The following is a 20,445-nucleotide window of genomic DNA, read 5'->3' as shown; positions in this document are numbered from 1 at the left end:
TGCTGGACCGGTAGTCAAAGACGGGTAATGAAGGAGGTGGCTATGTACCAACCTAAGACAGGAGCTGCAGCATGCTCTGCAGACTCTGATGACGGGTAAGGACATATGCTGACCACTCAACCTAAGACAGGCACGGTCCCGAGCTTTAATTTTATAATAAAAAAGGGGGAACTGTCGGGGTACCCAGGACCCCTGGCCCTAGGTGTGGCTAAGATGGCGCCTGGCAGTGAGCCAGAGCAGTTAACTTTTGCACAAACATCTGACATCATTTTAAGGAAGTCTTTATGACTGGTTCTCTGGTCTCATGCACAACGCATGATCTCGGTATGCCCTGCTTGGCTCTCTGTATCTGTCCACGCTTTTCCCTCGTGTGCTCTCCTTTGATTGGTGGTTTTACCTATATAAGGTCTGTAACTTCCCTGCTGGGGAGGGAAATAGAATAAGAAAAAGAAACAATAGAAGCAGAAGGACAGCGCGCAATAAAGCATTGAAACTTCAACCAGGTGTCGTGTTTCTCTGCGGGCAGGGAACGCGATAGGCCTGGAGGATAGGATCATCGTTCAGAAATGACAGAGACTGCTGAGATATATTTATTTATTTATGATGATTATATGACAAAGAATTATGAACACTTGTACAATACAATTATATACGAATCAAAGGAAGTGGTATTCCTGTATAAAATATGGAGTGGAATGAGAGTCTTGCAGTTAAAAGAGTAATTTGACCAAGAGGCTAAGATTTGCAGGTCTAGACAATTGATTCTTCCAGTAGAAACTATGAAAATGAGGGGAGAGATAATGAGATTAGATTACTTGGCTCTGTAGCTTCTTCAGGGCAATTTTAATGTCCCTGTTCCTCAGGCTGTAGATGAAGGGATTCAGCATAGGGATGACCACAGTGTACATCACAGAGAACACAGTGATCTTTCCAGGAGAATTTGACACTGCTGAAGTAAAGTACACTCCAATGGCTATTCCATAAAATAAGCAAACAACTGAGAGGTGAGACCCACAGGTGGAGAAGGCTTTGTACTTCCCACCTGTAGATGGGATCCTCAGAATGGAAGAAACAATTTTATAATAAGAGAAAAATATCCCTGTTAGAGGAAAAAAACCATAAATGGCACCAACAGTATACACAAACATATTTTTGGTAAAGGCATCAATACAGGTAAGCTCCAGGACTTGAGAAGGTTCACAGAAGAAATTAGTGATTTCCACATCCTTGAAATAGGTAAAATATAAGACAATCAAAACGTGCAACTGGGACTCTAAAAGACTGAATAAAAGAGACAGACAAACTGAGAACATACAGAAGTGAGAGTTCATAATGGCTGAGTAATGTAGGGGGTGACAGATGGCCACATACCGGTCATAGGCCATCACAGTCAGAAGCATGTCATCCATACATCCAAAAATGGCAAAAAGAGACATCTGTGTCAGGCAGCCCACATAGGAGATGATTCTGTTGTGAGTTTGGATGTTCATAATCACCTTTGGGACTGTGGTGGAGATAAACCCAATGTCAGCCAAGGACAGGTTGGAGAGGAAGAAGTACATGGGGGTGTGGAGGTGGGAGTCAGAGCTGACAGCCAGGATGATGAGCAGGTTCCCAAGCACTGTGATCAGGTACATGTACAGGAACAGTCCAAAGAGGATGGGCTGCAAGTCGGGGTCCTCTGAGAGCCTCATGAGATGAAATTCTGAGACACCTGTTAGATTTTGTTCTTCCATATTCCTTGTACACCTTTGGTGAAAGAAAAATGATTGAAAAAGAAAATGGTTACTCAGAACTCTATATATTTTGATTCACCCTTGAAATCCATAAACCATTAGCAATATTTCTCAGTTGTAATAAACCCAGTCTTCTTACTTCTCTTTCATTATTGGTTTCAGTGCTATTCACCTCTTTCTATACAGACCTACTTTGTAAATGCTCAACTACACAGGTTTTAACGATAAAAATAAAAATAAATGTATTTTAAAGATAAAAATACATATCTCAGTGGAATAAAACTTACTCATTAAAGAAAAAGAGAAAAATATTTCTCACTTTTATCCCCAAAAAAGTAGCTTTTAAAAAAAGAAAATTAAAATGCACAAGGACACTTCTCAAAAGAAGAAATACAAATGGGAAAAAAAATATGAAAACATGTTCAACATCCCTAGCAATCAGGGAAATGTAAATCAAAACTACATTGAGATTTCATCTTACCCCAGTTAGAATGGCAGCCATCAACCAAACATAAAATTAATAAATAAGTGCTGGCAAGGATATGGGTCAAATGGCTCACTCTATGTTGGTGGGACTGAAAATTAGTACAAGCACTCTGAAAAGTGGTATGGAGTTCCTCAAAAGACTAGAAATTGAATCACCATAGGACTCAGCTATTCCATTTCTTGGTTTTTATCCAAAAATCTAAAATCAACACATTGTAGTGAAACAGTCACATCAATCTTTACAGCAATTCACAACAGCCAAGCTAAGAACCAGTCCAGGTGCCCATTAACAGATAAATGGGTAAAGACAATGTGGTATATATACACAAAGCAGTTTTACTCAGCCATAAAGAAGAATGAAATTATGATCTTTGCTGCTTCATGGATGGAAACAGAGAACATTATGCTAGGTGAAATAAGCCAGACTCAGAAAGTCAAGAGTCAAATATTTTCTCTCATATGCAGAAACTAGAGCAAAATAAGGGTGAGGAAAAAAAAAAACAGAGGGATTCCTTGGAAATAGAAGGGAGATCAATGGAGTAGAGGAAGAGAACTGAGTGGGAGGAAAGGGAGCTGGAAAAATGGAGGAACTGCAGAATGAATTTGATCAGCTATGCTATGTAGATACATATTCATAAACTGAAAATACCAAAGTGTATTCCACCTTTACGTTAATCCACAAAGCACCAAGTGAAAAAAGTTGATAATGCATCTCTGAAAACATAATGCTCCTGTTTTCTACCAGGTTTTTTCAACTTCCCATGTTTCTGATTTCACTTTCTTGTGAGTGAAATCCTAGCTCACAAATTTTTATATTCAGAAATTATCAGCATAATATTCTCCAATTCCCTTCATTTATCTGCAGATACCATAATATTATTCTTCCTTATGACTCCATAATATTCCATTGTGTATATACACCACAGTTTCTTAATCCGTTCATCTATTGAAGGGCATCTAAGTTTTTTCCACAATCTAGCTATTATGAATTGAGCTGCTATAAACACTGATATAGCTGCATTACCATAGTATGCTAATTTTAAGTTCTTTGAGTATAAAACAATGAGTGGGATAACTGGGTCAAAAGTAGGTCCATTTCAAGTTTTTTGAGTACTCTCCATACTGCTTTCCAGAGTGACTTAAGCCAATCCCAAAAATCGAAGGTGGAATGTTTTCCCTGATAAGTGGATAATGATATATAATGGGTGTGGGGGAGTAGGGGGTAAGAATGGAGAAACTTTAAGTAGAGGGAAATGAGAGGGAGGGAGTATGAAAAATGGTGAAATGAGACAGATATCATTGCCCTATGTACATGTATGGTGTGAATCTACATTGTGCAAAACCATAGAAATGAAAAGATGTACCCTATTTGTGTACAATGAATCAAAATGCAGTCTGTAAAAAATAAAATAAGATAAAGAAATTATCAGTATAGGCCTGTAAATTTGGTGGACTTCAAAGTTTGGTAAGTACTTTAGAGTTGCATGCAGATAACAAATATCATCCCTGATCACATAGGTGGCATTAGGATACGCTGCACCTGTCCTGAGTAGGAATGAAAGCAACACTAGACTATCTCTGCTTTTGAGAATGATTGAGCAGATTGTTAGGAATGGGGAGGAAGGTGGTCAGCGCAAGCACGTCCTGTCGGGGGGCAAGAAGGCAGGGAGTGCTGTGCTGTTAGTGCCTTTGCTTCCTGGGGGCGCTGTCTGGGATCTGCGGCCATTCCTCCTATCTAGAGATGGAGCAGCAGGCACCACCCACTACTCTGCTCAGTGATCCACCTGGAGCATGGGTGGGAGGAACTCAGTGAGCAAGGGCTGTTTTCTGAGGTGACGAGGATGGAAATGACCGGGTGGGTTGTGGGCTGTGCAAGGGACCCCGGCCAGGATTCTTCTGGTAACATGAATTCAGAGAACTCATTTCAGTCAGGTCTTTTCTCTTATCAAACTAACAACTTAGCATGAGTTACATGAAAAGGTATTCATTCTGTTTCAGTAAATATCCTGGGAGCTCACAACCAAGGGCACACTGTGCACGTGCAACCAAGTGAGCTCTCCAAGCCAAGGATTAGACCTCGCCTGGGAAACCCTCAGAAGGGGCTGGTGTCCTGGAGACTCCCCTGCTCATCCTGGATGCTTTGTGGACCTTTGAGAGTGCTCGCCGCTGGCTCTCAGGGACCCATTCTCTGCTGCTGTGGATGAGACGTCTTAGGGAAGTGGAACCAGGGTGGTAAGAAAGGAAGGTTGTTTTTACTGATGGGAGGAAAACTCATTTAATTCAGTAATTGTCAATACAGTTCCAAATCTGTCACATAGTTCTAAAAAATAAACAAAATTTTAAAGTGTGCTTGCTATTACCTTACATTATAACAGCACGATAACAAAATCCCATACCATATTGGCCCGGTAATAAGAGCCCCTGAAAGAGATAACTGATTTGATTATTTTCTTAAATTTTTTCATGGGATAATGGCATATTTCCAATTGCCTGAATAATGTACTTTTAAACTGTCTAGGCCCATGGTTATTTTGTGATTTCCACTGCACTTCAATTTCCTATTCACTTTACATTTGTCACTTGACCCTCTACCTAATTCAAGTTGGAACTGGAATTATTTGCATTTCCCTCTCCTGCATCACACATCTCTACAGTAAGCTACAAAATTACTCTAAATGGATCCTCCTCTCAGGATTCTCACGGCTACTCCCTAACATCAAATTCTTATGCTTTCTATCTTTGGTCACTTTTTGGGCAGTAATAGGGATTGAACCCAGGGGTGCTCCACCACTGAGTCACATCCCAGTCCCTTTTATTTCTTATTTTGATACAGGGTCTTTCTAAGGTGCTCAGGGCCTCACGAAGTTGCTGTGGCTGCCCTTGAATTTACAATCCTTTTGCCTCAGCCTCCCAAGTTTCTGGGATGCTCTTGTTTATCTTTTTTTCTTTTAAATCCATTTTTAATTTTTGGTGCATTGTAACTATACATAATGGTGGGAATATTTATGCCATATTCATAAATCTAAATAAGATTATCTCATCAATTTCATTCCCCAGTACCTTTCCATTTTCTTTCCTCTTTTTATTCTAGCCTATTGATCTCCCTTTTATTATTATTATTATTACTTTAATTGGTTCATTATAATAATATATAAGCAGAAGTCATTGTGGTGTATTCACACAAGACAGCATAATTTGATAGATTTTGTTCCCCATTCCCTCCTCTGCTAACTCCCTCATAATCTCCTTCCTTACTCTATTGGTCTCTCTGTTAAGGAAAATGAAACTTTTGATATAGATGTTTGGCATCTTCACTATCAACAAGCACATAAACTTCAAAGTTACAGCAGCTGATATTCTGTATATTTGCATCCTCCTGACCTCCACAGACTGTCCTGTGCATCCTGCTGATGAGGAAACCATGCTTCCACCAGTCCTTCCATCATCTCTCCTCTCCCTCAGCACTTACTGTGAAAAGTTGCCTCTTTCCTGGGTCATGACCAAGAGCTGAGGACCTAATGCCCCTCCTCTGCCTGGTGTCCACTGAGGTCTCAGGCTCTGCACTCAGAATTGATATGAGCAAGGTGACAGACAGGAGCTTCCTGAGGCAGAAAAGCATGGGAGAGGCAAATGCAGGTATGGGGCCAACTGGACTGGAGGCATCGACTGAACGGCTGGAGGCTCAGGATGGTATTGATTATTATATGACCTTGGAGGCTCCAAGCCCAGAGCTCATAATTAGCCCAATTGGTCTATGTTGGCCAAACCTCCAAGGACTTCCTCATGTTAGTGGAGGAAGTAAGAGAAGAGAAAAAAATGTGCACAGGTTTAGGGCTGTCCTCAGGAGGAAGCTTGTGTGTTCTCTTCACAGGTTTCCTCCTACCCTTTTTTTTTTTAAGATTCAACTTCTATTTAATTCAGTTGATTATTGTGCAAAAATATACCTAGCAAAAATTTACCATTTTAACTGTTGTTAATTCACAGATAAGTGGCCTTGACTTCATTCATATTGCTATTTAACCATCGCCAAGATTCATCTCCAGTTACTTTCCATCTGAGTATAATGAAAATTTACACCCCTTTAAATAACTTCCCCTTCCTTATATCTCACATCTCTGGCCATTGCTATTCACCTACAAAACATAAAGAGTAATTAAAGCCGTAAAATTGAAAAGCAATGTGTCCAAAGAGCAGGGATTCAAAGCTAAGTGGTTTTGCTCCCTTTCCCAGTCTGCACTCTAAGTGAAGCTTTGGTTTCTGAGATTAGATGGTTCTGTGGAGCCTCCTGAGGATATTTCAATGCCTCTGTCATTGAAGGCGTGAAGGGTTCAGCAAGAAGGTGATGGCAGTGTCCATCACTGAGGCCACTACTTGGTGTCACAGAGAAAGTGACACAGCTGAACTCCATGAGCCGTTCCAATAGTTAGGCAAACAAGTGACCGGCGAGATTCACAGGTAGAAACGGCTTTATCTTTCCAGCTGGTGGTGAGATTCTCCAAAATTTCTTTATTATTTCTTGTACATTTTCTTTATAGTAAAAGAAAAGGAACCTTCAGAGAGGAAGAAAACTGAAGCTGGAAACAACAAAATGCCTGATTATGTTATGGGAGAAGATGTGAGATCAGACAAGATTAAAAAGTTGAGGGGGACACAGAAGAAATTAGAAGTTTTGGCATCTTAAAAAATATGAATTTTAAGAAAATCAAATTGTGCAGCTGGAAATCCAAGACAGACCACAAAATCATCAAATCTTAGAAAAAACAGAGGCAAGGATTCATGATGACTGAATAATGCAGAGAGTGACAGATGGCCACAAAACAGAGTTCATCACAGTCAGCAGTGTGTCATCCACACTTCCAGAAGTGAGAGGAGAGGCATCTATGTGAGGCAGCCCTCACAGGAGAGGATTCTGCTGAGTTAGGGCATCCACAGTCGTCCTTGAGACTGTGGTGGGGATGAAGCAGATGTCAGGCAAGGAGAGGCTGGAGAGGAAGAAGCACATGGGGTGTGGAGGACAGAGTCAGAACTCACGACCAGGATGAAGAGCAGGTTCCTGAGCACCTGACCAGATGCAAGGGTAGGAACAGTTAAAAAAAAAAAAAAAAAAAAGACAATCTCTAGTTCTGGATCTTCTGAAAGAGATTCTGAAGCATGAGAACATTGTAGTTCTCATAGCCTTGACAACTTTCCAAAACAGAAAAGTTGGTAGGAAAATGAAAAAACAAAAATAAAAATAAACCACCCAGAATGCTATCCACATTTTGTATTCAAGTATCCCCAAGTGGAGTGTTCAAAGTTGACATTCAGTTTCCCAAACACTGGGACCAGTTCATGGAAAAATATTTATGTTTTATGCAGGTGTATTTGTAGGAACCCAATACAATCCTAGTAAATTATATATATAGTGAGAAACTCACTTGCTTTTTATGATTTTTCCATTTTTTTCTTCTCTATGGCTTTGGAAAAATGCTTCATCTTTTTCTGATCAAAAACCCTCTCATGTACATTTGAGGAAGTTAGCACCAGAAAAGTCCCCAAAACTGATTCTCAAGTCCCACCCATTTTATGCCAATTAGTATATTTTCACATTGATACTTTCTAGCACTTAAATTTCAATTTTCTTATCTCAGCTACAAGAAGGCTACTCTAGGTTATTATTTTTGAATGCACACTATGAGATAATTCAGAAAAAAAATAAAAGAGAAAAGTAGAGGAAATAATACATATAAACTTGGGACTTTTGCTCACATCTAAAATGGACATGATAACAGTTTATAGTGCTATTGTAAAACAGTTTTAAATTTTTAGCTGAAATTACATATAGTATGTAATTCTCCTTTATGAATATGTTTACCTGTTAATATTTTTGCTATGGTTTCGATATGTAGTATTCCCCCCAAAATTGTGTGAGACAATACAGTAATCTTCAGAGGTGAAATAATTAGATCATGAGATCTGTAAATGAATCAGTGGGTTAATCCACTTGAATGGAATAACTTTGTAGTAACTGTTGGCAGGTAGGTTGTGGCTGGAGAAAGTAGGTCACGGCGGGTATGACTTTGGGTGTATGTTTTGTCTCTGGTGAGCAGACCTCTCTCTGCTTCCTGGTTGCCATGTCTTGAGCTGCTTTCCTCTGCCATATCCTTCTGCCTTTCTCTTCTGCTTCAACTCGGGCCCAGAAAAATGGAATCATCTGACTGTTGAATGAATCTCTAAAACTAGGGGGCAAAATAAACTTTTCCTCTTCTACATTGTTCTTGTCAGGTGTTTTTGTCACGGTGATAAAAGCCTGACTAAAGCAGAAATTGATACTGACAAATGGGTTTGTTGCTGTGACTCACCTGACCATGTGGTTCAGAAGTATTGGGAACTGATTTGTGGAAGGAGTTTGGAAAAGCTTGGAGATGCAGAATGGAACCTTATAAACAGAGTTTAATGGGAAATTATAGTGGGAGCTCAGAGATCAGAATGCCAATAGGAAAGACTAAGCTTATGAGGTTTCAGAGGAGAAAGAAGACTATTGGAAATTTGACTAGAGGCCATCCCTGTTACATTCTGGCAAAGAATCTGTCTCTATTTTATCCATGTTCTGACACTTTATATGAGACTGAATTTAGAGGTGGTGGAATAAATAATCTGGCAGAGAAAATTTCAAGGAAGTACAGCATTCACGCTGTGGCATGGATATTGCCATCACTTTTCAACCAAATTTACTCTGATAATCAGGAGTAGAAAGCAGAATGGAAAGATTTGAAAAACTTTTAATTTGGCTAGAAAAGTACATTTAAAACTAGGGCCAAGAAAGTTGTTATTTAAAACATTATGGTCATTAAAGAGATGCTAAGTACTTTACATAAAGACATTAGGTAAGATGACTTTGAGGGCATCTCAGAAATCGGCCAGACCATAGCCATCTCAACCTCATGGATGTAGAAGTAAAATTTTCTTTGTTAAAGACCATGAAGAGGGCTGGGGATATAGCTCAGTTGGTAGAGTGCTTGCCTTGCAAGCACAAGGCCCTGGGTTCAATCCCTAGCACCGCAAAAAAAAAATAAATAAATAAAGACCATGAAGATACCTTGCTTATAGAGGGGGGGTCCTGGGAAATCATTTCACCATTATCAACCACACAGGCTCTCAGAAGCTGCTGCAATCATGGTCCCAGGAGGTCTGACCACTGCCTGAAAATGGCAGCAGACCTTTGTGTCATCTCCATTTTCCTGGTTCTGCAGGAATGCAGTAGGCTGGCATTTGGGGTCACCAAGGCTTCCACTAAAATTTCAAAGGAAGGACTTGAAGGCTAGACAGAGTGTAGCAGGGCTAGAATTCCTGCAGGCAGCCAGTGAGAGGGCAATAAGTGAAGAAGTGAGAAGGAAGTCAAAGCTCAAGAGGATTAAGAGATGCCAGTAACAGAATATCTGCTCAGAAAAGCTGTAGAAATTAGGCAGAGACAAATCAAGAGAAGCCACGTAGGCTCAACCAGCAAGGCCATACAGGTGGAGATACACAAGTCCTTTGGAGAAAACATGATGCCTTGTGCTGCAGACACTGGGCATGGAGCTACAGGACTTGTTGTCCTGCTGGGTTTCAGTCTTACTTTGGTCTCATCCCTTCCTTCTGTGCCCTCCTTTCTGCCTTTTGCAAAGGAAATGTTTACTCTAGGCCACTGTACATTGGATATTTGTAACTCGCTTTTGATCATTACAGGGACTCAGAGCTAAGAACTGGTCTTGAGTCTCAGGTAAGATTTTGGACTTGGACTTTTGGGCAATGCTGGAACTGTTAAGACTATAGACTAGAAATAGACTAAATGTATTTTGCTTTGTGAAATGGGCATGAGATTTTGGTCGCTGCAGCAGAAAGATGATTAGATTATGAAAGATGAAGCCAAATTGGTGGATTAATCCACGTAAATGGATTAAATGTGTAGTATCTGTAGGCAGGTGGGGTGTGGCTGGAAGAAGTACGTCACTAGGGACATGATTTGGTATGTGTATTTCATCCCCAGTGCGTGGACCTCTTTCTGTCTCCTGGCTGTCATATCCTGAGGTGCTTTCCTCTGCCATGCCCTTTTGCCATACACTTCTGCCTCAACTTGGTTCCAGAGAAATGGAGTCAGCCCACCATGAACTGAACCATTGAAACCATGAGCCAAAATAAAGGTTTCCTCCTCTAAGTCATTCTTATCAGGTCTTCTTGTCAGTCATGAAAAGATGACTAAAACAATTTAAAAGTATCAAGATACTTTGTATTAGACCCAAACCAACTTAATCAGAGAATCCTCATGGGATACTCTTGGTGTTTTTTCTACATCAGAGTTGAGATCCATCCATTGCCCCAGGTTCCTACAGGGCACTTGGAAAATGGTTCATTAATATTACCTGCTAGTTTTGTCAACAATACTCATTACACATGTGGGGATTAAACCTAAGGTTCTGTGCCTTCTATGCAAGCTCTTCTCTACAGAGCTGCTCCCCACCCCAGAGCAGGCTTACTTTTACATAGATACATATATGTCCATACTGATTCATGTATCTATAATCATTTTCCTTTGAGACTTACCAAAACACGACTTAAGACTTACCTAACTACACCTATTTCCCCCAAAACGAAGTAGTTTATATAGCCATGTAGATTAAGTCTCTGTGTAAAGCACATGCAACTACTTCAAATGATTTACGTGATGCATAGTGAATCCTGGGGGAGAAATATAATTAAATTAGAGAGTGTATGGTTAAAAAATCTTTTCAAAATCCTTGTGTCTCTTTCCACATCATGCAAATATCTGAAAGTTTCCAGGTAATATGTGCATGTGAGATAAATATTTGAATTCCAATAGTTTATGCAGGTTCCTTTTTATTACTTTTTAAATTATTTATTTATGTTTTACAGACTGCATTTTGATTCATTGTACACAAATGGGGTACATCATTTTGTTTCTATGGTTGTACATGATGTAGATTCATATCATTCATGTAATCATGCATGTACATAGGGTAATGATGTCTGTCTCATTCCACCATTGTTCATACCCCCTTCCTCTCATTTCCTTCTACATAATCTAAAGCTCCCCTATTCTTCTCTCACTCCCCACACCCCCACTCCCATTATATATCATTCTCCACTTATCAGGGAAAACATTTGGCCTTCAGTTTTTTGGGATTGGCTTGTTTCACTTAGCATGATATTCTCCACTTCCATCCATTTATTTGCAAATGCCATGATATTATTATTCTTTATGGCTGAATAATATTTCATTGTGTATATATACCACAGATTTTTTATTCATTCATGTGTTGAAGGACATCTAGGTTGGTTCCACAATCTAGCTATTGTGAACTGATGTGGCTGTGTTACTGTAGTATGCTGATCTTAAATCCTTTGGGTATAAACCAAGGAGTGGGGTAACTGGATCAAAAGGTGGGTCCATTCCAAGTTTTCTGAGGATTCTCCATTCTGCTTTCCAGAGTGGCTGCACCAATTTGCAGCTCTACCAGCAATGTAAAAGTGTGCCTTAATAACAAATATTTGTTTATTGTGGTGAGATATTTCCAACAAAAATTATCATTTTTACCATTTTATGCACACTATTTGGAATATTAAATACACTCACCTTATTGTGCAGCTATCACCAACACTCGTTTCCAGAAATAATTCATCTTTACGAACTGAGACTATACCTATTTTTAAAAACTCCAAATTACTTCCCCTCCCAATTTTTGCAGTGATGATAATACTAGGAAATATGACAAGGAAACAAAGTCAACAAAAATGAGAGAAAAGAAGAATGTGAGATTTCCAGTGGACATGTTTATTTTCATTGACTTTTCCAACCTCCATTGCAAACGTATGTCACAGGTCCTAGGATTAGATTAGACTCTTCCTATGTGCAGCCTCCTCAGGGCCCATTTAAAGTCCCTGTTCCTCAGGCTGTAGATGAAGGGATTCAACATGGGGGTGACCACAGTGTACATCACTAAGGTCAATGCACCCTTTCTAGGGGAATGGGACGCAGATGAACCAAGGTACACACCAAGCCCTGTTCCATAAAGTAGACAAACAACTGACAGGTGAGACCCAAAATTGGAGAAGGTTTTATGCTTTCTACCGTTGGATGGATTTCTAAGAATAGAGGAAATAATTTTATAGTAAGATAAGAGGATCCTGGAGATGGAAAAATTCCCAAGTATGGCACCAATAAAGTACATGACTAAATCATTAGAAAAGGTACCAGAACAGGCAAGACTAAAGAGTCGAGAAGGGTCACAGAAGTTAGCAATTTCCACATCCCTGAAGTAGTTAAATTGTAAGAATATCAAGTTGTGCAGCTGGGATTCCAAAAGACTAAACAAAAAAAACATCAAAACCAAGAAGCCACAGAGACAAGGTTCATACTTACTGGGTAATGCAGGGGGTGACAGATGATCACAAACTGGTCATAGGTCATCACAGTCAGAAGCATATTATCCATATTTCCAAAAAGGATGAAAAAAGACATCTGTGTCAGGCAGCCCTCATAGAAGATGGCACTGCTGTGAGTTTGGATGTCCATCATCATGTTTGGGACTGTGGTAGCAATGAAACAGAGGTCAGTCAAGGACAAGTTGGAGAGGAAGAAGTACATGGGAGTGTGGAGGTGGAAGTCAGAGCTGCCAGCCAGGATGATGAGCAGGTTCCCAAGTACTGTGACCAGGAACATGGACAGGAACAGTCCAAAGAGGATGGGTTGCAGGTCTGGTCCTCTGAGAGTCCCTTGAGATAGAATTCCAATATAGATGTAAGGTTTTTGAGTTCTATATTGCTTGAGCACCTTTTGAATTGGAAAAAAATTAAAGGTTTGGAAACGTGATACATATAGGCCAATGACACTACTTTTGTATTTTTAATCCAGCATTTCCCAGGTACAGTTTTCACACCTGAGTTCCCTATGCCTTCAGGTATTTTCTTGTTTGTGATGAACCAGAAGCTCTTAGCACTCTTTTCTGGTTGATATCTGTTTTTTACCTCCTTCTATGCACATCTACCTTACAGAGGCCCAGCTGAGCAATGTTAGAAAGCTAAGATATTAGAGATAAGTTGTCCATGATCATAGTGAAAGACAATCTATTCTTTAAGAGAACATAGGAATAAGAAATATCCTTCCCCTTTTAAGAAAAAGATCATTTTAATTGAAGGTCATTAAAGCAGTAAATATTCCTTATTTTATTTTAAGAAGATGCTACAATTTTCCTTGACTTAGAATGTTTATAAACACTTCATAAGAGCTAGGACTGCATTACCTAGACAATAAATTAAAAATGATATTTCATAATCAGAAAGCATTGCTCTGATCCAATAACCACCCAGAAACTTTCCATTTTTCTTGGGTTTTTCATTACCCTCTTTGTCTTTATAAATGTCATTTACCTTTTTACCTTTTGTTTGTTGTTTTTTAAAAAATTGTTTAATAAATATGTCTCATTCTGACAAGTGGTTGACACCTAATTTTGATATCAAATGTTGTAGGTAAATGCACATATTAGTAAATGACATCACTGACCTTACAAATATGGCATTAATGTCTTCTGCACCCATCAATGGATATCAAATGTTGAAAAGTGAGAGAATATTTTTAATTTTTTTTAGGTTTATGTGTATCAACCCTATTTATTCCTCATAAAACGTGTGGAAGACATTTATTTCCTCTTGATTTTGAATTCTACAGTAGCCTAGTCTTACAGCTAAATTGGTTTTTGAACAACATAAGTCATTTTATTTACACTGAAAGACTTGTGTAACAGGGTAAAAATCACAAAATGCATTCTGAGTCCTAACTTTCTCAAAACCAGTTAACTGAATTTCAGGTGGATGTTTCCAGATACATGGGTTGTAATTCTCTCACTTCTGGTACATTATAACACTTCATATTTATTATTTTGGCAGTTCATACCATGAGTTAATTTGGAAAATAAGAAGGAGACAGATGCATGATCCTGTGAACTTGAACCACCAGGCTGAACACTGACTATTGTAAACCCTTGGAGGCTCCCTGCACAGAGCTCATAATTAGCCAAAATGTTCCCTGTTATCTCAATCACTAGGAATGTCCTCATATGAGTGGAGGACAAAGAAGAGACAGGAATGTGCCCAGACTCTTTTGGTTCTTCTAGTAGTAAGAAAGAATCAAGTGTACTCTTTACTTCTTTAATTCTTTCTTGGTTTATTGTGCATATTCATTACGCAGAACAGTGGGTTTCATACCTTAATGCACAAAAGTTAATTTGGTCAATACTATTCCCCAGATTGTGCCTTCATCTGCTCTTGACACACCTTCCCTGATCCTGTTTGTCTACCTTAATGCTTTTCCTTCTACGTTAATGACATCTTTTCTTCATCTTTTGCCCTCTTGATTCTACATATTAGAGAAATCCTACAACACTCATTTTTCTGTCTGGCTTATTTTGCTTAATATGATACTATCTTCTAAGATATAACTATATTTATGTGGGTTTGTCTCTGTGTCTTCTATTCTGTGCCATTGGTATACCTGTCTATTTTGGTGCCAATACCATGCTGTTTTGCTACTTTTGCTTTGTGGTATAGTTGAAGGTCTGGTATTGTGATATCTCCTGCTTCACTCTTTCTGCTCAGGATTGTTTTGGCTATTCTGGGTCTCATATACTTCCAGATGAATTTCATGATTGCTTTCTCTATTTCTATGGGGAATGTCATTGGAATTTTAATTGGAATTACATTGAATCTCCATACCACCTTTGGTAGTATGGCCATTTTGATAATATTAATTCTGCCTATACAAAAACAGGAAAGATCTTTCCATCTTCTAAGATTTTCTTTAATTTCTCTCTTTAATGTTCTGTAGTTTTCATTCAGAAGTCTTTAACCTCTTTTGTTAGGTTGATTTCCAAGTATTTTATATATTTTTGAGGCAATTCTAAATGGAGTGGTTTCCCTAACTTCTCTTTCAGAGGATTCATAATTTATGAGTAGAAATGCAAAGATGCCAAAAACATTTGCTGGAGAAAGGATAGCTTCTTCAACAAATGGTGCTGGGAAAACTGGAAATCCATATGAAGCAAAATGAAATAAAACCCCTATCTCTCACCCTGCACAAAACTCAACTCAAAGTGAATCAAGGACCTAGGGATTAGACCAGGACCCTGCACCAAATAGAAGGAAAAGTAGGACCAAAACTTCCTCAGATTGGACAAGACTTCCGTAACTAGACTCCCAGAGCACAAGAAATTAAAGCAAGAATCATTAAATGAGATGGATTCAAACCAAAAAGCTTTTTCTCAGCAAAGGAAACAGTCAATAATGTGAAGTGAGAGCCTACGGAGTGGGAGAAAATCTTTTCCACACATACATCAGACAGAGAACTAATCTCTAAAATTTGTAAAGAACTCAAAAACTCAACACCAAAAATACAAAGAACCCAACCAATAAATGGGCCAAGGAACTGAACAGACACCTCACAGAAGAGGATCTACAAGTCAACAAATGTATGGAAAAAATCTTCACTCTAACAGTTAGAGAAATGCAAACCAAAACCATGCTAAGGTTTCATCTCACTGCAATTAGAATGACTATTTTCAAGAAATAGGTGTTGGCATGGATGTAGAAAAAAAGGCACACTCGTACATTCTGGTGGAGTGGCAAATTGGTGCAGCCACTCTGGAAAGCAGTGTGGAGATTCCCCAGAAAACTTGGAATGGAACCATTTGACCCAGTTATTGCACTCTTTAGTTTATACCCAAAGGACTTAAAATCAGCGTACTACAGTGACAGAGCTACATCAATGTTTACAGCAGCTCAATTCACAATAGCTAGATTGTGGAACCAACCTAGATGCCCTTTGGTAGGTGAATTGATAAAGAAACACTTGGTATACATACACAATGGAATATTATTCAGCCACAAAGAAGAATAAAATTATGGTATTTGCAGGTAAATGGATAGAGTTGAAGAATATCATGCTAATTGAAATAAGCTGATCCCCAGAACCCAAAGACTGAATGTTTTCTCTGATAAGTGGATGCTGATTCGCAGGTGTGGGGATAAGAGAATGGAGGAAATCTGGATTGGGTAGAGGGAAATGAGTGGGGGAGGAAGCAGGGAAAGGAAAGATAGTGAAATGAAACAAATATCATTAACCTATGTACATGTATGATTACATAAATGGTGTGAATCTATATCATGTTACAACCATAGAAATCAAAAGTTGTATCTCATTTGTTGTACAATGAATCAAACTACAGTCTGTAAAAATAAAAATAAATAAATTTTTTAAAAAATATGATACTATCTAGTTCCATCCACTTTTCTGCAAATGACATATTTTCATTCTTCTTTATGAGTGAATGCAACTTCAATCTGTGTATGCAAACATATGTATGTATGTATTATATGCACATATATCACTATATATGTGTACATATTTATATATATTATATTTTCTGTATTCATTCATATGTTGAGGGCCATCTAGGCTTATTCCATAACTTGGATATTATAAATTATGCTACAAATATTCGCTTCTTTCATGTACTTAATTTAAAATTTTTTTTGTTCTAATTAGTTGTACATGACAGTAGAATGCATTTATATATTTAAATACATCATACATAAATGAAGTGTAATATCTCATATTTCTGATTATACAAATTGTAGGAACACATCGTTCATGCAGTCATATATGTACATAAGGTAATAATGTCTGTTTCACTCTACTGTTATTCCTAGCCTATAACTCTTCCCCTCCCTTCACTTACCTGTAACTGATATAAAGTAATTCTATTCTCCTCTATTCCCCTGGCCTTATTGTGAATTAGCATCCACATATCAGAGAATGTTTTTTGGACTTATTTCACTTAACATGATAGTCTCTACCTTAATCCATTTACCAGAAAATGGTAGAATTTCATTCTCTTCTGCACCTGAGTAATTTTCCATCATATATAAATATGATATACACCACTATATGTATATATATATATATATATATATATATATATATCACATTTTATTTATCAATTCATCTGTTGAAGGGCATCTAGGTTGGTTCCACAGCTTAACTATTGTGAATTGATCTGCTTCAAACATTGATGTGATTGTATCACTGTAATAAGCTGATTTTAAATCCTTTGGGTATAAATGGATGAGTGAGATAACTCGTTCAAATGGTGGTTGCATTCCAAGTTTTCTAAGGAATCTCCATACTTCTTTCCAGAGTGGCTGCGCCAATTTGCATTCCCACCAGCAATGTATGAGTGTAACTTTTCCCCCACATCCTTGCCAACATTTATTTTTGCTTCTATTCTTGATAATTTCCATTATGATTGGACTGAAATGAAATCTTAGAGTTGTTTGGATTTACATTTCTCTAATTGCTAAAGATATTGAACTTTTGATTATGCATCTTCTTCTGAGAAGTGTCTGTTCAGTTCCTTAACCCATTTATTGATTGGGTTCTTTGTATTTTTGGTGTTAAGTTTTTTGAGTTCTTTATATATCCTAAAGATTAATAGTTTATCTGAGGTTCATATGGCAGAGATTTTCTCCCAGTCTGTAGACTCTCTTCACATTATTGATTGTTTCTTTTGCTGAAAAGCTTTACATTTGAGTCCATCCCATTTATTGATTCATGCTTTAACTTCTTGTGCTTTGGGGATCTTGTTAATGAAGTCAGATTCTAGGCTGACATGATGAAGATTTGGGCCTACTTTTTCTTCTAGTAGTCACAGGGTCTCTGTTCTACTGCCTAAGTCCTTGATCCACAGTGAACTGAGTTTCATGCATGGTGAAAGATAAGGGTTTAATTTCATTTTGTTATATGTGGCTTTCCATTTTTCCCAGCACCATTTGTTTGTTGAGTAAGTTCTTTCCTCCAGCGAATGTTTTTGGCACCTTTATTTAGTATGAGATATCTTTATTTATGTGGGTTTGCTTCTATGTTTTCTATTCTGTACCATTGGTCTCTATGTCTGTTTTGGTGCCAGTACCATGCCATTTTTGTTACTGTTGCTTTGTAAAATAGTTGAAGTTCTGGTATTGGGATACCCCCTGTTTCATTCTTCCTGCTAAGGATTGTTTTAGCTATTCTGGGTTTCTTATTCTTCCAGATGAATTTCATAATTGCTTGCTCTATTTCTGTAAGGTACATCATTGGGATTTTAATTGGAATTGCATTGAATCTGTATAGCACTTTTTTGGTAGTATGGCCATTTTGACAATATTAATTCTGCCTATCAAAGAACATGGGAGATCTTTCCATCTTCTAAGGTTTTCTTTAATTTCTTTCTTTTGTGTTCTGTAGTTCTCATTGTAGAGGTCTTCCACCTCTTTTGTGAGATTTATTCCCAAGTATTTTATTTTTTTTTTCGAAGCTATTGTGAATGGGGTAGTTTTCCTTATTTCTCTTTCTGAAGATTCATCACTTATGTATAAAAATGCACTAGATTTATGACCATTGATATTATATCCTGCTACTTTACTGAATTCACTTATAAGTTCTAAAAGTTTTCTGGTGGAATTTCCTGGTTCCTCTAAATATATAATCATGTCATGAGCAAACAGGGATAGTTTGAGTTCTTTTCCTATTCACATCCCTTTAATTTCCTTGGTTTGTCTAATTGCTCTGGCTAGAGTTTCAAGGACAATAATATGGCCTTTTGACAATATCAGTTCTGCCTATCCAAGAGCATGGGAGATCTTTCCATCTTCTAAGATTTCAATTCCTTCCTTTAGTGTTCTGTAGTTTTCACCTCTTTGCTTATATTGATTCTCAAGAATTTTATTTTTTTGAGTTGATTGTGAATGGGGTAATGTTCTTTATTTCTATTTCAGTGGATTCACTACTGATGTATAGGAATGTGTTTGATTTATGGGTATTGATATTATATCTCGCTACTTTGACAAATTCATTTATTATTCTAGAAGATTTTTGGTGGAACTCTTTGGATCTTCTAAATATAGAATCATGTCATCAACAAATACTGATAGTTCCAGTACTTCTTTACCTATTTGTATACCTTTAATTTCCTTCTTCTGTCTAATTGCTATACTAGAGTTTCAAGGACAATGTTGAATAAAAGTGGTGAAAGAGGGCATCCTTGTCTTGTTCCAGATTTTAGAGAGAATGCTTTCAATTTTTCTCCATTTAGAATTATGTTGGCCTCGTGTTTAGCATACAGGGCTTTTATGATATTGAGGTATGTTCCTATTATCCCTAGTTTTTCTAGTTTTTTTTTTAACATAAATGGGTGCGGCATTTTGTCAAATGCTTTTTCTGCATCTATTGAGATGATCACATGATTCTTGTTTTTAAATCTATTTGTTGTTATGAATTATGTTTGTTGATTTTTGTAGGTTGAACCAACCCTGCATCCCTGAGATGAACCCCACTTGATTGTCATGCACTATCTTTTTAATATGTTTTTGCATGCAACTTGCCAGAATGTTATTGAGAATTTTAGCATCTATATTCATCAGGGATATGAGTCTGAAATTTTCTGTCCTTGATGTGTCTTTGTCTGGTTTTGATATCAAAGCCAAACTCATATGATGAGTTTTGAAGGGTTCCCTCCTCTTCTATTCATGGAATAATTTGAGGAGTATTGGCATTAATTCTTCTTTGAAGGTCTTGTAGAACACAGGTAAGAATCCATCTGGTCTTGCGCTTTTATTTATTGGTAGGCTTTTAATTGTGCTTTCTATTTCATTACTTGAAATTGTTCTGTTGAAATCATGCATGATTTCCTGATTCAGTTTAGATAGATCCTATGTCTCTAGAAATTTGTCATTGTCTTCAATGCTTTCTATTTTATTAGAGTATAAATTTTCATTATAGTTTCTAATTATCTTCTATATTTCAGTTGTGTCCATTGTGATATTTCCTTTTTCATCATGTGTTTTAGTAATTTTGGTTTTCTCTCTTTTTCTCTTTGTTAATGTGGCTAAGGGTTTATCAATTTTATTAATTTTTTCGTGGAACCAACTTTCTGTTTTGTCAATTTTTTCATTTTTTTTTGTTTCATTCTCATTGATTTCAGCTCTAATTTTAATTATTTCCTGTCTTCTAGTACTTTGGGTGTTGATTTGTTCCTCTTTTTCTAGGGCTTTGAGATGTAATATTAGGTCATTTATTTGTTGACTTTTTATTCTTTTAAGAAATGAGTTCAATGCTAGGAACTTTCCTCTTAGTACTGCCTTCATAGTGTCCCAGAGA

At 37.6% G+C, this 20,445-nt stretch overlaps 1 protein-coding gene across 1 annotated transcript; it reads right to left on the bottom strand.

Annotated features, from left to right (window-relative positions):
- Positions 1 to 806: 806 nt before the first annotated feature.
- Positions 807 to 1,736, bottom strand: LOC124968338 (olfactory receptor 18-like). Its single transcript, XM_047530617.1, has one exon. The coding sequence runs from the start codon at positions 1,734 to 1,736 to the stop codon at positions 807 to 809; it is 930 nt and encodes a 309-aa protein (XP_047386573.1).
- Positions 1,737 to 20,445: the final 18,709 nt, after the last annotated feature.

The sequence above is a fragment of the Sciurus carolinensis genome, chromosome 17 (genome assembly GCF_902686445.1).
Source record: "Sciurus carolinensis chromosome 17, mSciCar1.2, whole genome shotgun sequence".
In the NCBI taxonomy this organism is placed as follows: domain Eukaryota; kingdom Metazoa; phylum Chordata; class Mammalia; order Rodentia; family Sciuridae; genus Sciurus; species Sciurus carolinensis.
Note: the sequence above shows the minus strand (reverse complement) of the source record. Positions and strands in the feature narration are given on the sequence as shown.